Source organism: Dendropsophus ebraccatus, chromosome 3, assembly GCF_027789765.1.
Source record: "Dendropsophus ebraccatus isolate aDenEbr1 chromosome 3, aDenEbr1.pat, whole genome shotgun sequence".
Lineage (NCBI taxonomy): Eukaryota > Metazoa > Chordata > Amphibia > Anura > Hylidae > Dendropsophus > Dendropsophus ebraccatus.
In genome coordinates this window covers 121,594,441-121,615,134 of record NC_091456.1, presented here as the reverse complement: position 1 = coordinate 121,615,134, position 20,694 = coordinate 121,594,441, and the positions used below count along the sequence as shown (strand labels likewise).

At 47.8% G+C, this 20,694-nt stretch overlaps 1 protein-coding gene across 1 annotated transcript in view; it reads left to right on the top strand.

Moving 5' to 3' along the window:
- Positions 1-20,694, top strand: part of LOC138786539 (receptor-type tyrosine-protein phosphatase S-like) — a 338,771-nt gene that overhangs the window by 65,450 nt on the left and 252,627 nt on the right. The window contains exon 2 of the mRNA XM_069963521.1: positions 13,348-13,486. Coding sequence (XP_069819622.1) covers positions 13,411-13,486 — 76 coding nt within the window. The 5' untranslated portion in view covers positions 13,348-13,410. The remainder of the gene's footprint in view (positions 1-13,347; positions 13,487-20,694) is intronic.

Below are 20,694 nucleotides of genomic sequence, written 5' to 3'. Positions count from 1 at the left end.
AGCATAACTTGTAGAGTAGTAAATTTGGCACACTCCCTGCTTGGTGAGCACAATGCAAACTCTGTTTAGTGCTAGAAATCCTGTGTGTCTACTATGTAGTTGTGGCACAGGTTACTACAGCTCAGCTTCTGTCTAGTTCAATACAAGCTGAGCTACAGTATCCTGAGCCACTACTACACAGTGGATGCTGCAGGGCCTCCAGGTATTGTTCACTTTGTATGGGTGTCAGTGCAGCTGCTTGGCAGCTTATTGGCACAGGTGCTGGGGGCGGAACACAGCGATGCTGAGCTGAATCAGGGACAATCCACAGGCCCTGGAGCTCTCTGTGATCTGAGAGGGAGACAAACAACTGTAAAAGTAGGCTTACCAGCAGAGGCGGGTTAACTTCACCATAGGCCCGGGGCTGTTCCCCAAGCCTGGGCCCCCCTACCCCACTGTAACTATATCTTTAGTATTGCTCCTCCATAGTGTAGAGTGTACAGGACTTGTGGTGACATCATTTTCACATGGTAAGGTCCTTCAGTATGTTCTTTAATCTTAATGAATTGTCTCCCGGCTACAGTTTTGCCCTGATTTGTGCAAAATAGAGATAAAAAAGCAGCAATTTTTTGCAAATCATGGCAGAACTGTAGCCAGGAGACAATACACCACAGAAAGTATAAGTCTGTTTGGGTGGCCATGGGCCCCCCAGGAGCTCAGGGCCCCGGGCTACCGCCCGAAACGGCCCTATTATAATCCACTACTGCTTACCAGCAGGACTAGGGAGTCGGAGTTGGAGCTAGTTTTGGCTGGAGTTGGAAAAAATGTACTGTCTAATACTCTAGCTCTAAAAAAAAAACAACTTTCCATTTTATAATTGAGTTTTCACAGTAATTTGTATATTATAAATTATTTTAAGGTTACAAACCCACTTGCCGGATCTGCAGCGAGACTCGCTGCAGATCCCGGCCCTATACTTTCAATAGCAGAGAAACTATCCCTGCTGCGATTTTGTCTGCAGCCCGCCCCATTAACCCCCCGGCCGCCGGACATTATACATTACCAGGTCCCCGTTCCTGGTTGCTTCGTGGCTCCCGGTGTCTTCACGGCCCGCCCGGCCAATCAGTGCGCTGCGGCGGGGCAGCACACTGATTGGCCAGGCGGAACGTGCCGGGAGCCGCCGAAGCAAGCAGGAGCGGGGACCTGGTAATGTATAGTGTATCCTGCCCACCCCCCGGCTGCACGATCGCCCCCAGCCGCACGATCGCCCCCGGCCGCACGATCGCCCCCAGCCGCACGATCGCCCGCAACCCCCAGAAGCCCCCCCCGCCGGGCGATCGTGCGGCCGGGGGCCGGGGGCGATCGTGCGGCCGGGGGCAATGGTGCGGCCGGGGGCTGGGGTCGATCGTGCGGCCGGGGGCTGGGGGCGATCGTGCGGCCGGGGGCTGGGGGCGATCGTGCGGCTGGGGGCTCCGGGCGATCGGGGCTGCAGGGGGGCGGGCAGGATACACTATACATTAGCGGGTCCCCGCTCCTGCTTGCTTCGGCGGCTCCCAGCACGTTCCGCCCGGCCAATCAGTGCGCTGCCCCGCCACAGCGCACTGATTGGCCGGGCGGGCCGTGAAGACACCGGGAGCCCCGAAGCAAGCAGGAACGGGGACCCGGTAATGTATAATGTTCCTGCGGCCGGGGGGTTAATGGGGCAGGCTGCAGACAAAATCGAGTTTTTCTGCAGAAACTCAGCAAGGAGACTCGCTGCAGATCCGGCAAGTGGGTTTGTAACCTTAAAGGAGAAGTCCGGCAATTTGTTTAATTAAAGTATTGTATTGCCCGCCAAAAGTTATACAAATCCCCAATATACACTTATTATGGGAAATGCTTATAAAGTGCTTTTTTCCCCTGCATAATAAAGAAGTCCTATTTATGTATCCCCATAGTGCAGCGTAATGGCTCGTGGTCCCCAACGGGCTCCCGATCCTGTGATATCATGGCCCCACTCAGAAATACCCACTCAGTCAATCAGTGATTCAGGTGGGGCACAGCTGCAGTCACTGACTGGCTGAGGAACGGGTAGTTTCTTCTGCGCTGAAATGATTCAGGTGCATGGACGCTGACAGAGAGCTAATAAGTCTGGGCCTATATCTCTATATCACTATGGCTGACCCCTCTGTATCACAGGAATCTGGCATTGTTAGCAGTTTTACTTTGTGTATGGTGAATATTTAGTTAGAAACATATAAGATTGTCAGCAGAAAAGACCACCTGCTACATTTAGTCTAGTTTTGAGTTGATTAGTACATGGTGGCTGGAGACTAGCTGCAGGCACAATGTCGGCTGATCGCTGCCTTTCAACACAACGATCAGGATAGCAGCGATATGCTGCCGTTGATCCGTGGAACATGAGCGGCGACAGCAGACCGCCACTATCTTCTATGGGCTGCCCGGACAATCTATCGAGCAAGACTGCTCTGAACATGACAGTTGTAGCACAACTTGCTCCCGCTGTGGATGAAATGGGCACGGCTTCATTGTCCGTGTCACCCTGTGGGCATACATACATACGTATGTCCATTTGCGATAAGTGACTGCTCAAATTGACCTACATGTGCGTCCATTTTTGGGAAGGGGTTAACTAATTTGGGTAAACTGGTAACATTTTCCAAAAGAGCTTTATTGGGAAAAGGATTAGAATCTAATACTGCATTAAAGGCTTTAAGCATTAGAGGAGATAGGCAATCCGCAAATACGTTGTAGAAGCATGGTGTTTGTAAGCACACTTGCTTACTCTAAATCCTGGAAATCTTATTCTATAGTATTTTGATGTTTAGCCACAGGAGAAAATTGGGAAAAATATTCCCTAGATTTTTCATAAAAAGATTGGAGTATTTGCCCTTAAGGTGTACCTGTCACCAGTCAGGGTCTGAGTGTTTCCTTTAACCCCTTAGCGACCCATGACGTACCTGATAAGTCATGGTGCCGCGGGGGGTGTTCAGAGAGGGGTCCCGCCGGGCAGTGACTCTATTAGCCGGCGCGGGTCCCGTTGCCGCGCCGGCTAATTAAGCACTTCAATGCAGCTGTCAAACCTGACAGCTGCATTGAAGTGCTTCATTCATAATCTCCCTGGTGTCTAGTGGGTCGGATCTCCCCCCCCCTGCGATGCGATCGCGGGGGGGGGAGATCCGTCCTTCTGGCCATGTCGGGGCTCAGGGTCAGGATGACGCTGATCCCGGCTCGGCAATAGATTGCTGTGGCCTGCAGCAGGCCCTAGCAATCTATCACCGATTACAATAATCTTTGCTGTGTATATACACATGGATAATAAACAGTGGCTGTTGTTGTAGACTACTTTAAAATGAAGCCTGTTGGGTTTTGTTGGTTTGGTTGGAAGAATAGGGATGCATACTGCTGTATTCATTGGGCAGCAGGACGGCTAAGTTGCTGTTGCCTTGCTGTTGCCAGCTGTTGCCTTGCAATGCCAGTGTCTTGAGTCACTTTGCACCGGGCACAACATCTGCGAGGAATCTTGCATGGGTTTCCTCCCACACGACAAAACATACAGTTAAGTGAACTTAGATTGTGAGCCCTATTGGGGGCAGGGCCTGATTTTAGTGATGTGAAGTGCTGCGAAATAAGTTAGCGTTATGTAAAGAAATTGTATTATTAGCCACCAGCTTTTGAGAAAGGATTTTATGGAGACCTAGTGTAGCCTTACGTGCGCCATGCAAAATCTTTCCCTGTGCATTGTAGAGCCACTCTTTACTGCGGCTTCTGCCCAGGTGTTGTGGGAGGGCTGTAATGGAGAGCTGAGTGAAGGCAGTGTTAAATTATTTCCATCAGGAGTGTTTCTACTGTCGAAGAAGATTGCGGGCAAAAGCCCCCAAATATATATAAATAACATTGTTGTCCATTTCCAGGAGCATATATTACCACAATATGTGATAAAATATGGCCTCCATACTGCTACTGATGAAAGCAAGCACCTTTTATACACAGAAATATATTATCAATGAGACCACTATGCAGTGCCTAAGTATTATAATACCTTCACATCATGACCACTATCACTACCACTATAAACCGTCCAGACCCTAAAGGAGGTTATAGTAGTGTTATATTCAGAAACTCTGATGTCTGCAATCAGCATAGTTCATTCTCCCTTTTTCTTCTCCGTCCGCCCCAGACCATCATGATGGTCTCTTCCCACTCACAACTCGTCTCCAAAGAACCCGTCAGACAAACATCTAAGGCTCTGCCCTTTTCAAGCAACTATAGGGCCCAAATGGTAATTATGCCCCCTAAGTGTCCAAAACAACAGGGTGGGTACATACGTGGTTGGGGGTTGTCTAAGTGAGATGCAGAGATGTAGGTAGATCGCTCCAGTTGATAGACTAATTTCCCCAGCAAGTAGTTTTTTCCATTATGTAGGTTTCTCCAAAAAGCAAGTCTTCTTGCAGCCAGGGCTGTGGAGTCGGTAAGCCGCAGCTCCGACTCCAACTCCGACTCCTGAATTTTATCAGGACCGACTCCGACTCCAGACTCCTGAATTTTATCAGGACCGACTCCCACTCCGACTCCTGCCTCTTTCATTAATGGCCGGTCAGATACCAGGGGAGTTATTTATCACATTTATCACACTGGTTCAGCAGCTTCTACCTAATGTCCTACATGATCCTGGTGCAACTTCTGAGTGAATAAAGGAATACTGTATATAAAGCAGCTTCTCCTGTGTGTGCAGAGGATTCAGCCAGTCTCCAGCCTCCATGTCCTGAACAACTCAAAACTAGACTAGATCCTGCTGAGAATCTTTGATGTTTCTAACTAATATTCACCATACACAAAGAAACACTGCTAACACTGCCAAATCCCTGTGATACAGAGGGGTCAGCCATACTGATAGAGTCACACATAGTGATGTTGAGGGTCACTGTGGGGGCAAGCAATAGCTCACACACACACACACACACACACACACAGCCTGCTGCAGCCATAGCACACACACACACAGCCTGCTGCAGCCATAGCGCACACACATACACAGCATGCTGCAGCCATAGCACACACACACACACACAGCCTGCTGCAGCCAAAGCACACACACACACAGCTGCTGCCATAGAACACTGAAGAAAGCCACACAATCTTCTACTAGAGAGAAAACACCACACTGAGGACTGAGGTTACTGCTACACTACTTATGTCTTCTCCTCCTCCTCTATATTACACAGGATATTTTCATATTACACTACTGCTGAAATACAATTATCCAGCATCCAGGAAGAGAAAAGCACAGATCTCCCCCCACACAATGGATTCTTCCAGCTCAGAAACAAACTGCCAAATAGTGGCTGACAACTTTTCCCTGACCATCCTTATGTAATAGAGCCAGTGATCTATTAGAATGTTGCTCATAAAATATATTGATGAGCAAAACTTATAAAATTCATATCAAAACTCAATTCTAAATTGTTTAAAGATTTTTTTAAAGCTGGAGTCGGAATCAGTACATTTTTTTCCTGACTCCAACTCCGACTCCAGCCAAAACTAGCTCCGACTCCAACTCCGACTCCACAGTCCTGCTTGCAGCCAGGTCCCCCTGTAGGCTAGCCCCCCTGCCCTCCCCCACCCCCCTTTAAAGAGGTTTTCAACCTTAAACTAACTTGTCCCCTTTCCACTGAATATGTCTCCATAAAGAACCCGCAGCTGTATTCAAAACAAAGGAGACAAGGGGACCAGTTAGTTTAAAGAGGAAAACATCTTTAATTATTAGCCCCTTTGTTGGTAACATTACCACTTCTGGTAGCCCCCCGCCCTGTATTTTGTATTTCCTCAGTAGGTAATATGCCCTACTCACCATCTTGAAGGTAGTAACCCTCCTGCAGGTGTGCCCCACTAGTTAGTACTCACCGTTAGGTAGCCCTACTAGTGAGTAGTGTTCCACTTGATGTAGTAATTGTAGATAATATAGGGAAGGCACTACATAACTTCACAGGTCCTTACTTTTTTGGCCACTTCCCAGGTGAATGACACCACATGTAACCAAAGTAACGTTTCCCTGCCTGAAATAAAGTTCAGATAGATCCAATTCTAAAGTTTATGTACATACAAAAGAAGATAGATCACACTCACCACACATAGTATTAAGCAAGTTCAGCTTCTGAGACCATGATAAAATGAGACGGACAAACCTTGCTAAATACTATTCATGGTGTGTGCCATCTGTTGTCTTTTCTATACCTATGAAGTCTATATGATATAAGTACAAGCCTGGAGAACAGAAATGGCTGCACATTGGACCCATGGTTGATACGAAAGCCTGTTCAGCTTGTTCATCAGAAGTTAGTATAAAATTAGTTCAAACCATATTGCCTCATGTACTACGTGCAGGGCTTCTGATACACATGAGTCCCTACACTAAACGAATAAAATAAAAAGGAATTGAGGTACTCAGGGTCAGCGCTGTCCACATAGAGAAGTGGCCGAAAGATTTAGAGGTCAGTATCTACTACAGCCATGTGTAATGCTTCACTGGACAGCGCTGACCGTGAGTACCTCAGTTCCTTTTTATTTTATTCACTTATTCTCTCCACGGGCCCCATTATTTTGGGAGTATCCTGTGTATTTGGTACAGTCAGCTCAGCAGTCCCTAGAGGTAGTAGGCCTCTATACAGTGGACTGTCACCCAACAAGACCCTGGATTTGGAGCTGTACCCTGTTGAGGGGTGATATGCACAAAGCCCAAGTGGCATCCAGGTGAGCACCTTCTCACATAATCCTTATCCTTGGTGTATTGAGGTATCACACGAGGCGCCGGTGCCCGCTTTCTTCTTTTTCTCTCCCTACACTAAACGACACTGTGCCGGTCAGCAAACGCCAACCCTGCAAAGCGAATGCAAGCAGGGAACGGGGGCCACAGAATGGCCCTGCAACCCCACTGTCACAGGACAAAACCCCAAGGACCCCCCCAAACCCCACAGGTGGAGAAGGTGGCCGCCAAGCAACACAGGTGTGAACAAGGTGTTACTATTCACCAAACCACCAGTCGGTAGAATGGGAGGGGTCTTTTGGATTTGGTCCTGTGACATTGGGGTTGCAGGGCCATTCTATGGCCCCCCATCCCTTCTTGCGCTTTCTTTGTGGGGGTTGGCATAGGGACTCATGTGTATCAGAAGACCTGCACATGGTACATGAGGCAATATAGTTTGATCAAATTATATACTAACTTCTGATGTTGGTTTTTAATGTAGCTGAACAGGCTTTAGTATCAACCATGGGCGGGATGTACAGCCATTTCTGTCCTCCAGGCTTGTGCTATATCGACTTTGTAAGAAGTTCTTTTGTTTTATGTAAAAGCTATTTTTGTAAGAATTTTTGGTGACATTTTTTCCAATTTTCAGTTTTTCTGTCTATATTATAAAATAATCCTAAAATATATATATATATATTTTTTTTTTCACCTCTGGAGCACTTAGAAGGCGAGGAGGAAAGAATAAAAATGCAAAAATGAAAATTGGAGTGGTCCTTTGTGCCAAAATCCATTGTGTCCTTAAGGGGTTAAAGGGCTAATATGACATCAAGTATAAAACAAAATCTGCAGAAGTATATAACTTTGTATGTGTGGAAAAGAAGAAAAGCACTCACTGGTGAAGGCGTCTTCAGTAGATTTAATCAGATAGGTAACACAGGGAGAGTTGAAGGTGATAGATGTGCGGGAGCGTTTCTGCTGACCAGACTTCTGGCTTTCTCAAGTCCAGATGGGACCCCTTTACCAGTGAGTGCTTGGATGAGTTCTTTACCATACATCGTATTGCCTCATTTATTTTTCTGTGTTCCCAGGCCTTTGTCAGTGTGAAAGTACAGGTCTTATACAGCCAGTGTTCATTGCTCTCGGATATGGCCCTTTTATACGTAGTGCCAGCCTCTGTTTTTACCTACTTTACATATAACTTTGTATACCTACCCCTGTTGCAGAACATCACATTTCATTGCAGACTGTTGCAAAAGCAATGAAGTTGGAGCATTTGCTTCTCTCTTTCACTGCTTGTCTGTTCACAGCGATGGTGATGTAGGCTGGAGGGGCTGGTCAGAGATGGTGATTTCTTGTTGAATTTTCTGATAACAGAGCTCCTCTTTAACCCCTTAACTACATCGGGCGTAAACTTATGCCCCGCGCCCTGGTACTTCACACACAGTGTTCGGGGAAGATGGCCTGCTATAATGTATTATATCACCCTCGCACGCTGCCCCCCCAGACACGTCTTTTCCGCCAGTACCGTCCCAATAAGAGATGACGGTATGGCGTGAAATTCTACAAACTCTGTGAGAGTACCTCAGGGTACACTTACAGATTTAGGGTACGTGTACACTGCGGAATGGCGAAGGATAACCCTTAGTGCATTCTGCAGCTGGCATCCACCAGTGGACTGATGGAGACGTGCGTCTCCACCCCTCTCATAGACTCCATTCTATGCACGGGCGGATTCCATTGTCTGTCCAAAGAATGAACATGTTCATTCTTTGGACAGAGGGCAGAATCCGCCCGTACATAGAATGGAGTGTGACACGAGCGGAGACCCGCGCCTGCTTCAGTCCGCCGGCGGGTGCCAGCTGCGGAATGCACAAAGGGTTATCCTTCGCCATTCCGCAGTGTGCACGTACCCTAAGAGTGGATGAAGGAAGGGACACCCGAATCCAGACCCCAGATGCCCCCGCCCCCCCCCCCCCCCCCGGAGTTAGTGGGAAGATCTTTCGGGAACTGATCTTCCCACTGCTGGATAAAGGTTACCACCTGTACGGGGATAACTTTTATACCAGCACCCCCTCTTCCGGTCCCACGCTGCCCGAGCTACTGTAGCGTGCGGCACAATCCGAGATATCAGAAGCAGTAACAGAGCCCTAATATTTAGCAGCCATGGAGCGGACCCAGCGCTTCTGGATATGAAGGGCCCCGTATCGCACCAGGACAACATTTTCCAAGTGACGTCCCCCCACACTGGAAATCAGGAGACCCCAGAAGAAGTGCAGAGCGTGGCGTAACAGGGGGATCAGGAAGAACACCATTTTACAGTGTAACACCTGTCCTGATCGCCCCGGCCTCTGCATACAGGATCACTTCAAGGCGTACTACATGTCATTGGAGTTCTACATTTTCTAAATTCCTTCTCTTATTCCTATTTCAGGGGTCACGTTGATCCAGGGATTATTCTGATTGTCATTATGGAGTCAGAAAGGAATTTTTTCCCAGTGATGAAGCTACTGTCGTCTGCCTAGCGAGTATTTTTTGCCTTCCTCTGGATCAACACAGGTTGAATTTGATTGACTCTTGTCCTTTTCAACCTTATAAACTAATAACTGGCCTAATACCCCCAAATAAATTAATAATTGTCCCTTTTCCCCAGCTAAATAGGTATGGCCGCCATTCCCATTAAAGGATGCCACGATGCAATTACAAAGCCTCTGTGCGGCCCGGACAGTAGAAACCCCCCACAAGTGACCCCATTCTGGAAACTACACCCCATAAGGAATCTAACAAGGGGGGCAGTGGGGATATGGGCCCCTGGTGACGGGCACATTTGTGCCGTGAAATTTAAAAAAAAATATATTTTTTATTTTCATGGCACATGTTCTACATATGTGCCCGTCACCAGTGGGGTCTATATGCTCACTGCACCCCTTGTTAGATTCCTTGTGGGGTGTAGTTTTCAGAATGGAGTCACATGTGGGGGGTTTCTACTGTCCTGGCAGCACAGGAGCTTCCTAAATGCGACATGGCCTCCATCCTCCATTCCAGCCTCTAAATGGCACTCTGTCCTTTTGGTGGCTTGCCCTGTGCCCATATGGCACATTATATTCACATGTGGGGTATTTTCGTACTCAGTGGAAATTACCCTACACGTTTTGCGTTCATTTTCTTTTTTTAACCCCTTGTTGAAATGGAAAAAAATCAAGGCTAGACCAATATTTAGTGTAAAAAATGTTTAATTTTTACACTAATTCATTGATCTTTCTTGATTTTTTTCATTTTCACAAGGGGTTAAAAGATAAAAAAAAAACACAAAATGTGTAGAGAAATTTCCCCTGAGTACGAAAATACCCCACATGTGGACATAAAGCGCCAGGCAGGTGCAGGGTAAGCCCCCAAAGGGAAGGAGCGCCATTTGGTTTTTGGAGGCTGGATTTGGCTGGAATGGATTTCGAGGGCCTTGTTGCATTTAAAAGGCCTCTGTGTTGCCAAGACAGTTGAACCCCCCACAAGTGACCCCATTATGGAAACTACACCCCTCAGGGAATGTAACAAGGGGTGTAGTGAGCATATGGACCCCACTGGTGACTGGCACAAATGTGGAACAATGTGGCGTGAAAATTAAATATTACATTTTTTACACTATAATGTTGGTTTAGCCTTAAATTTTTCATTTTCACAAGGGGTTAAAAGAGAAAAAAACACACAAAATGTGTAAAGAAATTTCCCCCGAGTCTGTAAATACCCCACATGTGGACATAAAGCTCCATGTGGGCGCAGGGCAAGCCTCCGAAGGGAAGGAGCGCCATTTGGATTTTGGAGGCTGGATTTGGCCAGAATGGATGATGAACGCCATGTCGCATTTACAGAGCCCTCGTGCTGCCACGACAGTGAAAACCCCCCACAAGTGACCCCATTCTGGAAACTACTCCCCTCACGGAATCTAACGAGGGGTGCAGTGAGGATATGGACCCCTTGATGACTGGCACATTTGTGCCATGAAAGTGAAAAAATGAAAATATTCCCTTTCACGTCACATTGTTCCACATTTGTGCCCGTCACCAGTGGGGTCCATATGCTCACTGCACCTCTTGTTAGATTCCTTGAGGGGTGTAGTTTCCAGAATGGGGTCACTTGTGGGGGTTTTCCAGTGTTTTGGCAGCACGATCGCTTTGTAAATGCAACATGAAATCCATTCCGGTAAAATTCAGCTTCCAAAGACTAATTGGCGCTCCTTCCCTTTGGAGGCTCGTCCTGCGCCCGCTTGGCCCTTTATGTCCACATGTGGGGTATTTCTGTACTCGGGAGAAACTGCGCTACACGTTTGGTGTTTTTTTTTCTTTTATCCCCTAGAACAACATTTTGGTGTAAAAAATTGAATTTTTCCTTTTTTACACCACATTGAGCTGAAAATCTGTGAAGCACCTGTGGGGTCCACATTCTCACCATACCCCTTGTTACATTTCTTGAAGGGTGCAGTTTTTAAATGGTGTCCCTTTAGGGGTGTTTTTTAGGTTTTGGCACCCCAGAGCCTCTGCCAACCTGAATTGGTACAGTCAAAAATAACCAAATGTAACAGAGGCGTTGAAATTCACTAGGTGCTCCTATATATCTGAGGCTTGTGGTTGCGTCAAATAGCGCAATAGAGCCACATATGGGGTATTTCTATAAGCTGCAGAAACGGGGCAATCAATATTGGGGTTCATTTCTCTGGTAATAGGTTTATAATTATGAAAATTATTGGACTACAATAAAATCTCTGCACAGAAAAGTAAAATTTTCAAATTTCTTACACACTTAGCTTTTATTTCTGTGACTCCCCTAAAGGGTTAAAAAACTTTCTGGATGTGCTTTTGCAGAATTTGGGGGGTGCAGTTTCTGAAATGGGGTGCTTTGTGGGGCTTTCTAACATTCAGTCCCCTCAAATACACTTTTGACCTGAACAGGTCCCTAAAAATATCAGATTTGGAAATTTTATTGAAAATTTGGAAAATTGCTGGTAATGTTTTAAGCTTTCTTTTGTCTAAAAAAAATGAAAGATAGTTTAATAAATGCCGCCACCATAAAGTAGACATGTTGCTAATGCTATTTAATATATAACTTATGTGGCATAATCATTTTCTTTATAAGCAGAAAAGTTTCAAAGTTGGAAAAATGCATTTTTTTCACAATTTTTCACGTTATTTTGGTGTTTTTTATAAAGATTCGTTATATGTATCGACTCCATTTTACCAGAAATGTAAAGTACCATATGTCACGAGAAAACGGTCTCAGAATCAGCCGGATAGGTAAAAGCATCCCGAAGTTATTAATGAATAAAGTGACACAGGTCATATTCATAAAATTTGTCTTTGTCCTTAAGGCCATTTCAGGCTCTGTCCTTAAGGGGTTAAAGCAAATGTATCATCAGGCACATTCGCTTTAAGTTGTGCACATGAATAGAACGGCGCCGGCACGGGGAAGCCACTGAAGGTCGGTCGGCCCACCCCTGTGTGACAAAACCCTCGCCTTTAAAATGTAGCCGCTTAATAGCGGCCCGGTCCGCCTCCAGTGCTTCAGCCTGGGCCTGTTTCCGATAATAGACCGGGACGTAGTTGAAAAAAAAGGACTGCAGCATCAGCTTCCCCACTCCAGCGCCATTCTGTTCATGTGCAGCACTTAATACGAATGAACCTGATAGTACATTTGCTTTAAGTATTGCTACACAGAGAATGGAACCAACTTTTTCCAGACCCATTCCCTGGGTAGCAAATTGCTGATTGGCAATCAGTGACTGGTGACCTATTCCATGGATAGCTTATCAGTCTCCTTTGTTTGGAAAACTACTTTTAATCACAATGAGCTAGTTCCAGACAGGAAAGCAAGTTTGTCGCTGTCAGTCATGTGGTTGTGTTTTAAAGTCTGTCAGAGTCTTTACTCTCTATTATACTTGGGCTTTTGTTCTTGGGTCTATTACACTGTAGCTCTCATATTGGGTCTTTTCTACTGGACACAACCTTGTTACCTGTTTGTGAAGTATTACACTGAATAAATAAGCAACAATCTCCTTTGGTAATTGCTGGGACTATTTAATACAGATTTTAGCTATGGCAGCCCTGGGAGTTCTTGGTATGATTTTCGAGTTTTGACCACTGGGGCTTCATGCAAGCTCTAGGATGGGTCCCTGTCTTTTTGTGTGGTTGCTGCTAAAGAAAGTTGAACATTATATTCGGCTACCTCCAGCAGTTCAACAACAATGAATGGAGTGGTGGCAAGTGTGCCAGCCTCCCACTCCATTAAAACAAAGGAGTTGGATCTCATTCTGGAAATCAAGGTGGGACCCAGCTGTCAGACTCCTTATGTTCTTACATTTAAACCTGTACCTGTCATGACGGCCCCCTTCCAGATCATCGGCAAGTTCCTCTGTTAAGCTAGAAGCTTGGGTCTCCGTGGATACAGACACACAGTGAGACCATAATGTGCACGACCCCTTCATTGGATCCAAATTAAATTAGAGTCTCATTGAGAAAGTTTTTACTAAAATAAAAAAATATACAGCACATAATTTTATTGTTTTTCTTGTATATTTTCAAGTTTGCTTGAGGAGGAACAATTGAATTTTAACAGAGTTCTCTTTTGTCTTCTTGCAGTGGTTGCTCCCATCTTAGTTCCAGGATATTGGCTGCACTGAACCAAGAAGAAGTCGAGGGATCATGCGGAACCCCAGCATGGTTATCTTGGTGTGCATAACAAGCCATCTCCTACTTCTTGCTGGACTCAAGGCTGACAGTAAGTCAAGCACTGTTTAGTTTATAGTTAAAAAAGTTCCTATGGTAAAGTAAATTTTTTTAAATAAATTTTAAGGTTTTTGTTTACTATAGTTCTGTGTAATCTCTTTGTGATAAACAAAAATAACATTAACCCCTTAAGACACCATGATGTGCTGGTACAATGGTGCAAATGTGTATGTGGTCTAAAAATGGTTTCAGCAAAGTTTAAAAATGATAAATGGCCCTCCTCGCCTTCTGAATTTTATGACCACATGTGAGGAACTGCAGTACCCAGCAGAAATTGCTTAACCATTTTTTTGTCTTCTTTGTAAAAATTAGAAAACCTAAGCTGAAACAACATAATATTGAAAAAAAATTTACAACTTAATTCTAACACATTCTTTGAAACATCTGTTGGGGTCACTATCTCCCTATATATGTACCTTAAGGGGTATAGTTTCCAAAGTAAGGTCTTTTGGGGGGGGATTTGTTATGGTTTGGAAATTCCTTTTGCAAACCCAATATGGTGCCTGAAAAATGGCCTAATAAAAAAAAGGTCCCAAAGTCACAGGGTGATTTCTATATTTCTGAGGCCTTTGTGTGTGCCAAGCAGCACACCAGGGCCACACATGGGATATTTCTAAAAACTACAGATTCAGCGTGATAAAAATTCTGTTGATTTTTCTTATTTTGCTTTGCCTCAACTTTGCTTTAAAGAGGATGTACCACCAGGTACGTCCTCTTTAACCTGACACAGGGATAGAACGGCGCCGTCACGTGGGCCGTGGTTGGGAAAACGGACCGCGGCTTTGGCTTCCCCATGACGGCGCCGTTCTATCCCTTTGTCAGGTTAAAGAGGACTTACCTGGTGGTACATCCTCTTTAAAGGAGAGCTCCGACGAAAATTTTTATTAAAATATTGTATTGCTAAAATGGTGATGTCATAACCCAACTCCCAGAGCTGTGCGAGCTGTGGCTGCTGTAGAGGATGATGGCAGGGGAACACTGAGGGACACAGGGCACTGGAGGGACACTGAGCATCCCTCTGCCATCATCGTCTCCAGCAGCCACAGCCGCATAGCTCTGGGAGTTGGGTCGTGACATCACCATTTTATCCAGGAACTGAAGCCTTTATGCAGTAGTAAGTACAGGGAAAAACAAAGTTCACCCGTTGCAATTCTGAAGGTGGTCCATAGAACTATTCATCTGGCATTGAGACCCTGTCTACCCGCCGTGGCTCTCCAGCAGGGAGCCTCAAGCCTACTAGTCGTCCTGCTATGTCCCCTTTGAGGTATCAGTCGGAGTGTCTATATGGTCTCACAAAGGCGTGCACCTGCTCAGTCATGAAGTGTGTCACAATAAAGGTTTTTCCATTTGTTGAAGAACCACCTGGCATGCTTTTCTGTGTTCTGGTGTGCCTCTAGGCTGTCAGCGGCCAAAAACAGTTTCAGATACTCAGTGACCCCTGGCACTGTTGGAACCTCGGGGCGGATCCATTCTCGCAGAAGGACTCTTTTAGCTATCAGCAAACTTGCATGAAAAAGAGCCGGAAACGGATTTCAGGCCAGAGGCATTGACCACCGAACTATCAATGCATTGGAAGACCAAAGGCAGAAGTTCCAGTGGCAATTTGAGCTTCCAATGCCTACCAACATAATTCACCACTGCCTGCCAAAATGTTTGGGAGTGAGAACAGGACCACATGCCGTGCCAAAAGTCCGTCGCCTGCGCCTTGCATTTAGGACAAAGTAGTATCCTGTCTGGAAATAAGGGCGTAGCTGGTAAGTCAAATCCAAAGTATGCAAGGTGCATCACCTTGAAGAAGGTCTCCATTCATACTTCGCACACGACATGTTTCCTGACCCTGTCCCAACCCTCTAAGATTTGTTCTCGGGGGTCTTCCACCTCCAATCTGGGTTCACACTACGTATATTTCAGTCAGTATTGTGGTCCTCATATTGCAACCAAAACCAGGAGTGGATTGAAAACACAGAAAGGCTCTGTTCACACAATGTTGAAATTGAGTGGATGGCCGCCATTTAATGGCAAATATTTGCTGTTATTTTAAAACAACGCCTATTGTATTGAAATAATGGCAGTTATTTACTGTTATATGGCGGCCATCCACTCAATTTCAACATTGTATGGACAGATCCTTTCTGTGTTTTTAATCCACTCCTGGTTTTGGTTGCAATATGAGGACCACAATACTGACTGAAATATACGTAGTGTGAACCCAGCCCCAATCTGTTCGCCCATCTAGAGAAGATCTTTTTCTTATCTATAGTCAGGAAGTTGTCGTTGAGGGTTCTATAAGTGTTAGATAAAGTCACCCTGTGAGGATTTGATCCCACAAAGCTATTAAAGGGGTTGTCCGGCGATAAAAAATTATTCACAGAATAACACACATTACAAAGTTATACAACTTTGTAATGTATGTTATATCTGTGAATGGCCCCCTTCCCCGTGTCCCACCACCCCCACCCGTGTACCCGGAAGTGTGGTGCGCTATACATTACCTGTCACGTGCCGACCACGGTCTCCGATCCTCAGCAGTGACGTCTTCTTCGGGAGGCCAGCGGATCTTCCCGAGTGCCGGCCGCCCTCTGCAGCGTCATCCGAAGCTCAGCCGCGATTGGCTGAGCATAACTGTGCTCAGCCAATCGCGGCTGAGCAGCTGATGACGTGGCCGCGTCATCAGCCGCTCAGCCGCGATTGGCTGAGCACAGTTATGCTCAGCCAATCGCGGCTGAGCTTCGGATGACGCTGCAGAGGGCGGCCGGCACTCGGGAAGATCCGCTGGCCTCCCGAAGAAGACGTCACTGCTGACGATCGGAGACCATGGACGACACGAGATGCGGTGAGTATAATGCACCACACTTCCGGGTCTAGCGTGGGTGGGGGGAAACACGGGGAAGGGGGCCATTCACAGACATAACATACATTACAAAGTTGTATAACTTTGTAATGTGTGTTATTCTGTGAATAATTTTTTATCGCCGGACAACCCCTTTAAAGCTATTAGAGGATAGTTCCTCAGATAGATAGATTATTCAGTCTTTTCTTACAGAAGGACATGATCTGTTTTGTCACCAAGAAATGTCGCGGATCCAGATTGTAATTCGCCTCAACCTCAAATTCAGTAAGCCACCATTTGTCTGTAAATTCCAGGGCCGTATTTGCCACTAGGCACCCGTGGTCTGGTGCCTAGGGTTATTGCTGCTATGTTATTGCCATGAGGGAATAAACACTTCTTTTTTGCACTTTACCTACGCCTTGATGCTGTTACCTTTGCATTTTTTCTATGGACTTTGTCCTGATGGACTACAGGAACGGTAACTTTGTTTCATCTATTTTTTATGCAATTTTTTCATTATTTTGAGTCTCTGAGGGACCACTTAGGTGTGCTATGGTATTTTTGCCTTTTTGCTGGTGCCTAGGGTGGCGCCCTGCGGGGGGGGGGGGGGGGGGGGTTGACCTGCAGGGAACACTTTTTTTATTATTTAAAAAAAAAAAAAAAAAACTCCGTAGGCATCGGCCCACGGGTGCCTAGTCCGCGCCGGGGGTGGGGGGGGATTTGACGGAGCGGCCAGGAGCAGGAGCATGATGGGCAGGCAGGCTGGTTCCCTCCCCCCATGCAGCGCCGGGGTCCGGGCTGTGAGGGAGGGGGTGAGCTTCTGGCACACACAGCCTGCTCGGCGGCGCTCACGGGATGTGACGTCATCGCCGAGCAGGAGAGAAGATCCGGGGCTGCAGCTGTGAGCTTCCGGCCTCTGTCAGGCTGTGTGTGCCGGAAGCTCACCCCCCTGCCTCGCACCCCGGACCTCGACGCTGCATGGGGGGAGGGAACCAGCCTGCCTGCCCATCCTGCTCCTGGCCGCCCCATCTCCCCCCCCCCCCCCCAGCCTCTCCCCCCTGCCCCACAGCGTCTGCCCGCCCCCCGGCCCCCCTGCATCCTCAGCTGCTCCCCTGCTGGGGGGGCAGCCTCTCTCCTGCCCCCCAGCCTCTCCCCCTAACCCCCAGCCTCTCCCCCTAACCCCCAGCCTCTCCCCTGACCCCCCAGACTCTCCCCTGCCCCCCCAGCCTCTCCCCTGCCCCCCAGCCTCTCCACCTAACCCTCAGCCTCTCCCCTGCCCCCCAGTGTCTCCCCTGACCCCAGCCTCTCCCTCTGCCCCCCAGCCTCTCCTCTGACCCGCAGCCTCTCCCCTGCTCCCCAGCCTCTCCCCTGCCCCCAGCCTCTCCCCTGACCCCCAGCCTCTCCCCTGACCCCCAGCCTCTCCACCTAACCCTCAGCCTCTCCCCTGCCCCCAGCTTCTCCCCTGCCCCCCTACCGCTCCCCCTGACCCCCAGCCTCTCCCCCTGAACCTCAGCTTCTCCCCTGAGCCCCAGCCCCCCCTGAACCCCAGCTTCTCCCCTGCCACCCTAGCTGCCCCTCCCTGCTGCTCCCCTGCCCCCCAGCTGCTCTCCCTTTCCCCCAGCTGCTCTCCCTTTTCCCCAGCTGCTCTCCCTGGCTCCCCCAGCTGCTCCCCCAGTCACCCCCAGCTGCCTCCCTTCCCCAGTCACCCCCAGCTGCCTCCCTTCCCCAGTCACCCCAGCTGCCTCCCTTCCCCAGTCACCCCCAGCTGCCTCCCTTCCTCAGTCACCCCCAGCTGCCTTCCTTCCCCAGTCACCCCCAGCTGCCTCCCTTCCTCAGCCCCCCCCCCAGCTGCCTCCCTTCCCCAGTCACCCCAGCTGCCTCCCTTCCTCAGTCCCCCCCCAGCTGCCTCCCTTCCCCAGTCACCCCCAGCTGCCTCCCTTCCCCAGTCACCCCCAGCTGCCTCCCTTCCTCAGTCACCCCCAGCTGCCTCCCTTCCCCAGTCACCCCCAGCTGCCTCCCTTCCCCAGTCACCCCCAGCTGCCTACCTTCCCCAGTCACCCCCAGCTGCCTCCCTTCCCCAGTCACCCCCAGCTGCCCACACTGCAGACGAGTTGTGGTTGGAGAAGTCTTCATGATGCTGCGCCAGATGGAGAAGAAAGCAAAAAGTTAGCGACAGCAATTCGAGAAGACGTCACCTGTGAGTCATTAGTAACTGCACTGTAATCACTTCTATAGTGTGCAGAGCCTGTGTACCATTGGGGTCTCAATGGGTCAATGTATTGTTTGCGGTAGTGTACTAACACATCCCTGCGGTCACTACAGTACACTAGCCCAAACTTTTAAACTAGGACCCAACTACAAGAGCTGCAGGCACTACAACTCCCAGCATATCCTGAGGGCTGTAGACTGTCAGTAAATGCTGGGAGTTGTAGTGCCTGCAGATGTTGTAGTTGGGTCCTAGGTGCATTATACACTGGAGGCTTTGTGGGAGATCAGAATACAGAGATCTGTGGGGGCTTAGTGTGTGGAAGTGACCCCAGAACAGCACTAATAGGGTATAGAACAAAAGCATCTCCCCCTATCCCTATTAGTGATGTTCTGGGGTCACGTCCCTGCACTGAGCCGCCACAGATCTATGTATTCTGATCTCCCACAACGCCTCCAGGACCCAACTACAACAGCTGCAGGCACTACAACTCCCAGAACAGTCTGCAGCCCTCAGAATATGCTGGGAGTTGTAGTGCCTGCAGCTGCTGTAGTTGGGTCCTAGGTGCATTATACACTGGATGCTTTGTGGCATATAAGTATACATAAATCTGTGGGGGCTCAGTGTAGGGAAGTGACCCCAGAACATCACTAATAAGATATAGGGGGAGATGTTTTTGTTCTATCCCCTATTAGTGCTGTTCTGGGGTCACTTCCCTGCACTGAGCCCCCACAGATCTATGTATTCTTATATGCCACAAAGCATTCAGTGTATAGGACCCAACTACAACAGCTGCAGGCACTACAACTCCCAGCATGTACTGACAGTCTGCAGCCCTCAGGATATGCTGGTAGTTGTAGTAAAGTAGTACAATCCTATGATAACTGCCGCTGTAGACTGATGTGTTGCTGGACCTTCAGGGCTGATGGTTGTCACCCACAGATTGCAGCCACCAGGAGCCTCTGCACACAGTGATTTATTACAGGGTTGTCCTTTCAGAAACTACAACTCCCAGCATACCCTGAGAGCTGTATGAATGGAGGGTGTTCTGAGATTTGTCACAGGTACAGATGAATTCAGGAAAGGAGCGGGCCAGCATGTCGTGTCTCACTGGTTGTATATTGGTGGGCTCCAGGTACCCCAGTCCAACACTTGACAGAACCAGTCCCCAAACTAAGACGTCCCCGGCCTCCTTCCTTCCTCCATCACGTCTGTTTGATGAGAACAGCAGGCATCAAGCAGAGCGGCACCCAAGTGCCAGGGTATATACCATGCATGTACAGTAACGTGTGTGTGTGGGGTGGGGCGCCTCTGCGTGCAAAGTGCCTAGGGCAGCATGAACTCTAAATACAGGCCTCGTATCGTCCATAAGGTCTTTGGCCGATAGTACCCCCCTTTCCCTCCAATCAGAGAAGAGAGCATTTTCTCTCCCCTGAGGGAATTCTGGATGTCCCCAAGGCACAAGCTAAGAAAAGATAGTCCAAATATTTTTCGCACTGCCTTCCATGCCAACACCGTGTCTTGAATGATCAGGGATTTCCGGAGAAGGGGAGGTAATAGGAAAACTTTGGTATGTAGACAGGAGACTAGGTTCCAGGGCGCCGCTAGTTCCACTTCCATAATTAGATTAGAAAAATTGCTAATGTTATGGACCCAATCTAAGACGTGTCTCAGCAGGCAAGCTAGATTATACCCCCTAATACTCGGAAAGTTGACCCCCCCCATCAAAGCGGGATAACATTAATTTCTGAAGGGCTATGCGGGGTCGCTTACCGTACAAGATATACCTGGAAAAAGCTGAATTAAGTTTTTTAATGTCGTTATGCTTGAGCAAAAGTGGGATGGTTTTGTAACGGGTAAATTTTTACCAAATGTCATCTGCCCAAGAAAGAAATGGGCAGATGAAACCATCTCTTCAGCTCACCGCAGATCTTTTCAATTAAAGGGGGGTAATTCAGATGGTACAAGGAGTCGCGGTCTACTCCTACCTTAATACCTAGGTAAGTAATTTGTTGTTTCACTGCTCCCACCAATCCCTTTGATGCCCAAAAGGCAGCAGGTAGTTTTTTCCCCTAACTGTAATATTTCACTTTTGGATGGGTTGATTTTGTAACCATAAAACGTGCCAAATTTGTTTATAGCCTCAAGAAGCGGTCCCAACTGC